Source organism: Polypterus senegalus, chromosome 18 (genome assembly GCF_016835505.1).
Source record: "Polypterus senegalus isolate Bchr_013 chromosome 18, ASM1683550v1, whole genome shotgun sequence".
NCBI lineage: Eukaryota > Metazoa > Chordata > Cladistia > Polypteriformes > Polypteridae > Polypterus > Polypterus senegalus.
The window spans coordinates 22067466-22078422 of NC_053171.1; the positions used below are offsets into that span (position 1 = coordinate 22067466).

General features: G+C 38.7%; 1 protein-coding gene across 1 annotated transcript; it reads left to right on the plus strand.

Annotated features, from left to right (window-relative positions):
* The first annotated feature begins 145 nt into the window (after positions 1-145).
* LOC120518433 (NADH dehydrogenase [ubiquinone] 1 beta subcomplex subunit 1-like) lies at positions 146-8692 on the plus strand. Its single transcript, XM_039741218.1, has 3 exons — positions 146-251; positions 4300-4444; positions 8594-8692. The coding sequence occupies exons 2-3, from the start codon at positions 4305-4307 to the stop codon at positions 8625-8627; spliced, it is 174 nt and encodes a 57-aa protein (XP_039597152.1). The 5' UTR covers positions 146-251; positions 4300-4304; the 3' UTR covers positions 8628-8692.
* Positions 8693-10957: the final 2265 nt, after the last annotated feature.

Below are 10957 nucleotides of genomic sequence, written 5' to 3' on the forward strand. Positions count from 1 at the left end.
TCGAGTTTCTGCAATGATCAGATTCAGAGTTCATTACATAATATGTACATTAAATTTACACAGAGTGCGATTCAAGTAATTCAAATACATAAATATATATTTTTTGTTTTACTAATATAAATTTTAGCATAATTCACTTCCCCCTCCACGTTTTCTACCAATGGTTCGCTCCTGTAACCTCTAAACTGTCGTCTTTCGAGGACTGCGAGACAGCGCTGCGATTATAGTCTTCTATTGGTGCTGTTTGTAAGGTATTGTTCTTATTATATTATGTCTATGTATTTGTAGCCAAAGAACGTTATTTTCAAATTAACCTGACGTAGTCAAGGTGATTTACAAGCATGTTGTTTCATTAATTATGAAATACACCGCTAAAATACTTAAGGAAAGTGACTTAATATGCCGGTGTAACAATTACCAGACTTGTGCGATATGGTGCCGTTTTTCTTTGATTTAAACGCTGATATTGTGCACTCGAAGATCGGACTGACGGGATTTTACGAATTATAACAACCTTCTGGTAATTTTAAGGAGAGTTTGATTAAAACTCTTGTTACTTAAGCAGCGGACAAAAGTTCATAGAGACAGTTGTGTGAATCTGTCTGTGTGGGTACTGCTGGAAAATCCCATATATTATTCTTGGATATTAAATTCATCTTCATATCTGGTAACTAAGAATTAATCGAAGAGTGGATTTAAAACAGCATCAAAAAGTAAAATTGATCCATGTGCGTGTGAGCTGGTTTGAAGCCACTTTAAGTTTGGGTTTATTGCCATGTGTACATATTTCATGAAGTTCTGACCTGCAAGATTCCAGTTTTACTTTTGTCACATGTATACACACACACAGTGAAAAGCAGCTCAATGAGCATTCTGTTCCGTGTAATTAAATTAAAAAGTATACATTAAAATAATTACTAAAATGGAAATTGTTCAGATTAAATCTAATTGTATTACAATTCATAATAGGGGTGTAAAAATGTTTAAATAGTAGTTATACAATAATAGATGCTTATTTTTACAATTTTGAGGAATGCCTGACGTTGGTTATTTTTATCTCCTGTGAAATGAAGCTCATCCTCACTCTTTCTGCTCTTGATTTGAGGCAACACAGGCGCTTCCAGGTCTGCACTTTTTAAACTGGCAGTAAAAAGGGTGACAGGGGTCAATTCTAATCCTGTCTACCTTTGTAGGGCACCTTTTTGTGCAGTATATAGATTCTGTAAGGATGGTACTGATAGCCCCATGATGTGCTCAGCCAAGCGCACAACTACAAAAGTGTATACAGTACAGCATGATATATTTTTTACTTATAAACTCACCAAGCAAATAATTCGGAACACCTGTACACCTGCTTATCCATGCAATAATCTAATCTGCCTGTCATATGGCAGCAGCATAATACATAAAATAACACAGGTATGGGTCAGGAGCTTCAGTTTGTGTTCACATCAAACACCAAAGAGGGGAAAATGTGTAGTCTCGGCAAATGTTGGTACCAGACTGGCTGGTAAGAGTATTCCTGTAACAGCTAATCTCCTGAGATTTTCACACACGGCAGTTTAATGTTTATTCAGAAATGGTGTGAAAAACAAAAAAAAAATTCACTGAGTGGCAGTTCTGCGTTGTTGATGGGAGAGGTTAGAGGAGCATGGCCAGGTTGACTCAAGCTGACAGAAAGGCTACAGTAACTCAGATAGCCACTTTATACAACTGTGGTGAGTAGAAAAGCATCTCACAACGCATCAAACTTTGAGGTGAATGGGCTACAACAGCTGAACACCATGTTGTTTTCCACTCCTGTTGGTCAAGATAAGAAAACTGAGGCTGCCGTGGGCACAGGCTTGCCAGAAAGGGACAGTTGAATTCTGGAAAAACATAACCTGGTTTGATGAATCTGGATCTGAGCTGAGGCACAAGGATTGTAGAATCAAAATTTGGCACCAACAGCATGAATTCATGTACCCAATTCCATGCTGGTGGTGGTAGTAGTGTAACGGCCACAATGTACCCATCTTCTAATGGCTACTTGCAGCATGATGATGCACCGTGTCACAAAGCAAAAGTCGTCTCAAACTGGTTTCTTAAATATGACAGTAAGTTCAGTGGACTTCTTAGTAACCAGATCTTAATCCAACACAACACCTTTGGAATATGGTAGACTGGGAGATTCACAGCATGAACGTGCAGCAGATAAATACAAAGTATTGCATGATGCAGTCACAGACCAGAATCTTAAAGGAATATTTCCAGCATCTTGCAGAATCCATGCCACGAAAAACTGGGGCTGTTTTAAAAGCCAAAGAAGGCCCTACTCAGTGATCCTAATAGTTTGTTCAGTGAGTGTATATGTACGCACACAGAGTAAATGTTAAGTTACAATACAGGGTGGTCCAGATTTAATTATGCAGTTATGAAAAGGCGAACACATCGCATCTGCTGTTCGACTGACAACTGTCTCCCCGCCATTTTGGAATGCCGGGCAGGAGATGCCATCTATTGGCAACAAAAAGAACTTTTTGTGAATTCTTTTTGTAATAAACTTAATAAGTAATAGCGTAATGAAAATTGCATAATTAGATCTGGACCACCATATATTTGTTACAATATTTGTTGTAATGTTTGGCCATTCAGTAATCTTACAGTCTGTGGACAAAATCAGTCCCTGAATATACTGTTTGCACGTATGTACCAGTGGTCCCGTACTGTTTGCCTGAAAGTGTCTTATTAGTGTTTTAAGATTAAAAAAAAAAGTAAAATGTGGAAACCAAAGCCAATTAAATAAAATTTTGCAAGTCTGTTATTTGGGAAGGTGGTAATGTGGAATAGAATAGACTTTATTGTCATTGTGCTACCTACAATGAAATTTAGTGACCGCTCTCAGTATAATGCAATTTAAACATAATTATATATAGCCTGTACTAGCTGTGTATATATATATATATATATATATATATATATATATATATTATTTTTTGTGGACTGGTTTTAAAGTGCATTATAGGGTAGTTGTGCCCAAAGTGAGGACTTCCTGATGAATCCGACTCATTTGTGCTTTGATAAAAAACTGTCTTAGGCCCAGAGGTGCGGGCATACGGAGTCATGTAACGGGATGAACAGATGGTAAACGGGCTGAGTTCTGCTTTGGGGATAATGGGAGCAGTAGATGTCGTCCACTGACAGAAGTTGAGTTCCAGTGATCTTTTATGCAGTGTTTATGACCCTTTGGAGCGCCGACTTATCTGACATCGAGCAACTGGAGTACCACACTGTCAGAGAGTAAGGCACAATGTTTAGAGCTGCTTCCACAAGGATCACAGACACCTTGTCCGTGTCTACATGGAGTTAATACTGTACCTTCTCCTCGTGGGTAGGCTGGTTTTCTCCTACAATCCCAGAGATGTGTGGCTTACGTTAAATGGAGATTCTGAATTAGCATTGTTTTGAGTGTGCATGAATGCGCCATATGTTAGATTGGCACCTTGTTTAGGGTACTTTTCCTGGCTTGAGTCTAATACTGCTAGGATAGGCACTGCCCCCACAACTCTGAATAAGGTTAAGTAGATATGAGAATGTTACATTAATCTGGGATCTGATTTCTAGTAGTTTCAAAAGATAGCATTAACCAAATTTTATCAGAGACCACTAAAGTAAAACTGGCAATTGTAGCTGTTTGTGAGTCAACGCTTTTAGGCAAAAGTACTTGTATCTCAGGAACAAAGCAGTTCAAAACTGCAAGAAAGATTTGGAATTTGTGGATCTGTTTGGAATTTGTGGATTGATTATTCATAACAATGTGGTTAGGTCAATGTCACAATAGACAGACACAGGCTGCCTAAACTACTAATACACAAACATTTCGTCAAGGGTTTGAAGTAACTTCAGGCAAAGAGTACATTAGATTTTATCACTTAATATTTGTATTTAATGCTGATTAGTAACATTTTTATTTTTCTCTGTAAAGGACTTTCTTATGTTAACAGTAATCCATACAAACACATAAAACATTTCACCACTTTTCTATTCCATTTATTCACTAAACAATATTCCAAAGCTGCTTGCATGTAATATATAATATTAATATTATTCTTTCAAAAATAAACCTGGTTATCTGATTAAATCGCATAATAGGTGGTACGAAGAACATCCATGTATGTTATTTGATTTGAAAATGCCCCTTATCACCAATGGCTGTGCTTTTAACATTGTCATCATCCTTTGCAGAATGCATGTGACTGCTGTCTAAGCTCATGACCACTGTCATTCACCCTGGTAAAACCTTTATTCATGTATCTGCAGGCAAGATGGTGAACTTTGTGAACATCATCCGAGAACATTGGGTTAATGTGCTGGTTCCTCTTGGATTTGTTATTGGAGTTTACTTAGACAGAAGAAACGACGAGAAACTCACCGCATTCAGGAACAAGAGCTTGCTGTACAGCAGGTATGATGCACTGTATTAGGCTTCTCTTTAGCCTTATTTGTTTATAAATCTGTTTACGTACAAATCATTATCTTAAAGAACAAATACATACAATTTGAGAGCTGGGCATTAGTCTGATGGTGGGATGGTAATGTGTTGCTACTGGTTTATTGTTCTGGGTTCAGTTCTTGGTCAGACCATAGTGTGTGTAGACTTTGTATTTGAACTTTCTGTATTTCGGCCCTCTGTTGGAAAATGTGAAGGCCAGTTTAACTGGAAACACTAAATAAGCCCACTATGACTACGTGAGGGAACATGTCTTGAGCAATCAATAGACTGGCATTTCATCCGCACCCTAGCCCCGCAGGACACCCTTTTGACTATCCATTATATTATATAGTGGAATTATTTGCTTCATAAAGTGGTGGGAGGATATTGTTGTACATTAGTGTGCAGCTGCAAAAGAAAAGTGTAACATTCCATACACCTGTAGGAGCTGGGGACTGGACAAGAGCCAGCCTGACGTCACACACACTGAAGCTGGCCATTGCAGTTTAAGAAGCTGTGTCATCCATAGAGCCAGGGGAATCTCCTTTATCACTCGGCAAGATGAGGGAACGTCTTTGTAATTGTGAAGGTCTGCAGTACACAGCCGAGGGCAGCACTTAGCCACAATACTACTGAGAAAATTCCTGGACTGATGCAGAAAACTATAAAAGTTTGGATCAAAATGTAAAAAAAAAAAACCTATATTTAGAATGGAGTGCATTAAAACACAACTTCAAAGTGTTGCATTAAGCTTTTCCATGGTGACAGACTGGTAGTATTTGTATTAGAAAGGTTTTTTTTAGGAAGTCTGCTATGCACGAGGAGAAAGTGATTCTGCGTTGAAGAAAAGTAAAGGATTTTCACAGTACTTTTTATTGAGAAATCTTTACACTTCAAAATGACACCCCAGCACAGACATAATTGTAGAGTGACCAGGAGGGAGTGGGCGGCCAGTTGGCCGAGGTCATCAGGACTGTATCTCTTTCTGACTGTGGACACCCCAGAGGTTTATGTTCTCCAGGGATGACCAGTTACTGGGGGGTATTCCAGAAAGCTTGGTTAACTTACCATTTGGTAAATCATAACCTCTGGGTTGATTTACCCCAAACCCACATACCATGAGTATGTCGGTTCCAAAACACCTGAGAAGAGTAAGTTCAATCAACCTCCTACTGGTTACCCAGAGTTAATGCGCGTGCACCGTGCATACATAAAGACGTTTTCAATGGATCGCCGATTTCACGAGTCAAAACGGAAGATCAAGGAGAAAAAAAGCGAGCGGCATATTTCAGAGGTGGAGTTGGAGGTGTTAATGCAGGCGTTTGAAGAATTCAAGCCTATCATAATGAAAAAAGTAATACGGCTGCATCGGCTAAAGAAAGAGAGTTGACTTGGCAAAAAATAACGGACAGAGTAAATGCGTGAGTGTATTAAATTGCAAAATTGACATCGCCTCCCTTTTATTATACTGTAAAATAATGAAACACCCCTTCCGCACCCTTTTCACTGTTAAATCACTTTGAATGCATTCACTTTTCCTGCCATTCATTTCTTTAGGTTAAAATAACAATGTGTATTGACTAGGAATATATGGTTTCTTATTTAATAAGGTGTAATCCGTCTGGATGCAGAAGAACTTTGAGCCAAGTCAAAATGAAACATAAAAACATACTGCAAAAAGGTAATAGTTGATTACACGATCACTGAACTATTGATTAAACACGATTTAGTATATTCTGTCTGTCATGTAGCTAATAGAAAGCAAGCTGAAGCCCGTCTAACTGGCGGGGCCCACCACCACCTCCCCTCACCCCATCTGAGGAGCTGGCTCTGTCCCTTAATAAAGGGCGACCAGTGGTTGCTGGCATTCCAGGGGGCACTTCGTCACACACACCATGCACCACAAGTAGCATGGTGAAATGTAAGTTTACCGCTATGATTTGTTTTCATTATATGACTTAATAAATTACTATCTCTGTCACTTAAAGGCTTCTTCAACATGCTTAATGTTTTTATGCAGGCTGACTTTATTGAACTTTATTGAACACAAAATCCAGTTCTTACCTGCACATTGATACTATGAATAGATTTCCTATTAACATAGTCTCCCTCATTCATTGAAGGAGCTTTAATAGGAATGTGGGTGCCGTCAATGCACCCAATTACATTTGGAAACCCTGAAATAGAAAGTCATATAGGGAAGTATCAAGTGTGTGTGCAGGATGAATACATCTATAGATATAAATAGTATGACTACATATTAAATATGCGTCATGAATTTTACTACAAAGGACAAACCTGCCACTCTGTGGAATTCCTCTTTAATTACACGCAGAGGTTTATGGCCAGGGAACTGTACACACGTGTGTAAGAAGTGTTTCAGTGCCAGACATACTGTGCGAACGGCTCTACACACAGTTGCCTTTCCCACATGCTCTGCATCGCCCACATTATACAAAAAATGCCCTGAGGCAAAAAACCGAAGTGCTATGCACAGAATGTTTTCTGTGCTAAGCGCAGACCCGCGGTTTGTGACATGTGCAATATGCAGTGCCAAGAGATGGGTCAAGTAAATTAACGATTCTTTTGAAAACCGATAACGCTCTTTTAAAAAATCATTTGGAAATGAAAATACATCAGTACGCGGTCTTATTACTCTCTCCCGGCGGAAAAAACCTCGGATAATTTGTGCTTCCACGTCCACAGGATTGTCATCAAAAGGGCACGCCATGCTCAGTAACCTTCTGAAACAAACTTACCCTGGAACATAACCTGCTCGGTGGCAGGTTATCTTCAGAGAGTAAGCTGCTATGGTTACATACATACCCAGAAAGTTACCTCCGTTTTTGGAACCGAAAGTTGAGGTTATCCACTAACTTACCCTTAAACTTACCCGGGTATGTCACATAACCTGCTTTCTGGAATACCCCCCTGGAGTTATGTTGTTTTCCTCTCCACTGTTATCAACTGGCCATCACTCTAGGAGTATTGCTGAGCTCCATCTGTGTTTGACTATTTTTTTCTGTCTGTTTAAACAAAGCTGTGTCTTTGTGTACTCATTAAGTAATTTGTAAAGTTTATATTTCCATTTTTCCAAAGAACTTGTCACATCACGCTTCGTCTGCACTCAGAAAAGAGTGCTATATAAAGGTAAACTGAACTGAATTGAAATATCTTGTAACCAGTAACTGTGCACTGCACGTTACTTCGCTTGACATTCCTAGTTTTCATCCTCTTTCTCTGTACATTTATCGCTCGTGCTCAGAGGTTGATGCGCTGGCTGCTTCCTGAGCAGCTCTTCTTTTCTCCACCCTGCTTCTCTTCTTTCATCGACATCTTTTCGAGTTAAATCTGATTAAGTCAGTATTTGTGATGCAATTACTTCATATGTTTTCCTTAATTTTTCACTTAAGCTGGCACTTAAGTCTTCAATCTGCCTCAAGATTGAATTAAGATATGAAGAGGTAGGGGAAGTGACGGCGAAGGTGGTAGGGAATGAGAACGGCACCCATACACATGTGCCACACGGCGGCCCTGGTAACTGCTTCTGAGAGTTGATTCTACAATAAAATAAAAAGTGGAATAACCTTGGAGGTCAATCATCACCCCGAAAGCGGATAGTAGATGCCATGTAGTATATGTGTAACCAAATTTCAGAATTTCTTTTGTGTTGGAGAATCGCCATACTTCTAACTGAACCGTGACTTGCTCCTATAGTGTTTGCTGTCCTGTACTTTGATTTTCTGTTGCACTTCATTCCATGGTGATATTATCCAGTCACAGATTTGAGGTTGGCCGAATACTGGGTCACCTTCCAGAGATGTCCAACCACGACCAAGTTGTATAGCCCATCACTTGACTTTGACATAAGCAGAGACTGGTCCTGGTGCACAATGATTAGGCCAGACTGAATCTCCAAAGGCACATTGTTCAGCAGGTTTAGAAATTCATTGATACCATTGTGTTTAATTTTGCTGTTTTCAGCATCCATGTTAACTTTGTCATGAAACAAAGAAACGGGCTCAATAAACAGCAAACACTAGAAACCTTAGGAATAATTGGGTTGCATGTTGTAATGCAATTTGTTTTTGAAACATGATTACATTTTATTTTGTTTTACAGAGACCTGAAACCTGGAGAAGTGACATGGAAATAAATTGCTTTCGTTAATGTATATAATTGCAGACTGAAGAATCTAATAAACCAATGTAGACTCCGTGACTCCTGTGTTTAACTGTGATGTGCACATGCAAGTAAGAATTTCACTGTACTGTTTGTCTGTACACATGATGAGAATGACCCTGTAGACCTGTGTACCGTATGAATCATGTGCTTTGCAAAATGTCACTAGTTTGGCTTTTTAATGTAAATAACGTGATAGGTGTAAAAAGACGCCAACCGCTTCAAGAGAAATCTCTGCAAGAAGTATAAAAATTAAGATGAGCTTTCTGTCCTTTTATAATTTTTATTTGCTTGTTTCAATATCCTGCTTAATTTATCTTTTTTTCTGTCTGATGTCTATCAAAGAAAAAAAAATTAGAAATGTTAAACATTCTGAGGGGTAGGACAGTGTAGAGAGATATATTGGGAGAGGATGGAGTGGGTGAGGATGAGAAAAAAAACTAAAACAGAGGAAGAATTGTATTACAAGAGAACACTACAGGAAACACAATTGGGAGTGAGAGAAAGGAGTCTTACTAAAGTAGCACGCTTGGGCATTTGGTGCCATTGCACTGTGGTATATATTGGGTCATTATGATTACCGCTGGTGTTATACACTTCAGCTATGTGCATTTATGACTTTATATCAGACATGTCACCTTTTGGTCAAAGAGGAGTTTATTCAAATTTGAAGTATCAACATCATTCTTTTCCAGTAGATATAAAGCAACTGTGCTAAAATTATGTATGATGTGAACCAAAGTGGCAGGAATACTTGCTTGCAAAGTTTTGGGATGAAATTCTGAATAATGTGCAGACTTTAGTACACTTATTTTTAAGTCCACAATTTCACTGGAATTCAGTTACTTTTAGCTTCAAAACATCTGGAACATTGTCCACATTAACAGGTAAAGGAGATGAAAAAATTTACAAACTGTATTTCGTGGAGCCTAAGGTCTTGATAGTGAATTTTAAATGCACCTCAAAGAATGAGAACCTGAGCAACATATCTGGTGCAGTCTCACTTCTGTTTGATCACTGATCATTTTAAATTGTAGAAATGAACAGGTTTTGCTTGTTGCAACAGACTCCGATTATTGCACAGTTTAAAGAATGGAGAAAAGATAAAGTAGTAACACTATACCAAAACTGAAATGGGCTAACCTGAAAAGTGTAATCCTCCTCTTCTGATGCAGTGATGAAGCACTTGGAAAACCCCACTAAGTGCCTGAAAGAACAGCTGAAGTGCTGCTGCCAATAAGTGCATTTTACTCCTTGTGTCACCTGACACACAGGCTTGAAGTAAAGGAATCATCCATTAGGTCAATCCGTTACTGAAACTGTACTTATTCTAACTCCCTTTGTTCACATTTGTAAGCAGCACGCTTTATAATGATCTGCACACAGACCTGGAGTCACACTCAAAGTTCCACCCTTTAGGAGTGTAGTTGCCTATCAACTCAATTGCTGGTAAAATCGACCATCGACAAATTCATTTTCTTTGAAAAACACATCATCATCCTCTTTAATAAAACCCCTGTGTGCTTCCAGGTGTCCGTGTGTGTGTGTCTTCTGGTGAAGTGTGCATGTGCGGGGCCACACGGCACGTGTTCAGTCTCTTCCTGTGCAGAGAGAGAGAGAGAGAGAGAGACAGACACACACAGGCCCACGACAGAGACACACACACACACAGGCGCCCGTGCATTGTTGCAATGTTACTTTTCTTTGTGGTTTATTAAATTATGGATTTTTCAAATGTTCATTTTTTTCCCTGTGCTTAAAACTCATTAAAAAAAAAAAAAGTGTTTTTAGTGAGCGGGTCTTAAGGCTGTAGCGCAAACTCTAGCAGTGTTAGTTTTCTCTGTTATTCAATGTTTTTACATTTAGTTTACTATTGCACTGTGCATTCAGTGGTATAATTAACTATATTTGTGCTTAAAAACTTAAAAAAATATATATTTACATACAGTTCATATGGTCTGGAACGGATTACAGTAATTGTATTTACATACAATCCTATGGGGGGAAACTACTTCAGTTCACAAACAATCAGGTTACGACCAGAGTTTTGGAACGAGTTACGGTTGTGAACCGAGGTTCCACTGTATTACTGTCAGACAAAATTACAGCCATTTTACGGAAATACAAACCAGTATTATTGAGAGAGAAAATTAAAGGCACACAATACAGTGACGCATATTACAGCCACATACAAGGTCCCTTGCCATTTAATATAGACTGTTCCTACTAATGTTTATGCACTACTGTTCTAGCGCCCGTTATTGTAACGGGCTTAATGTCTAGTACATAAAATAAAAGCCAGCA

What these genes read in the sequence shown, in the direction of transcription:
- LOC120518433 (XM_039741218.1), top strand. Translation starts at nt 4,305, where the DNA reads ATGGTGAACTTTGTGAACATCATCCGAGAACATTGGGTTAATGTGCTG. An exon ending in AAGAGCTTGCTGTACAGCAG is followed by an intron (nt 4,445 to 8,593) that starts GTATGATGCACT and finishes TTTGTTTTACAG; the next exon opens with AGACCTGAAACCTGGAGAAG.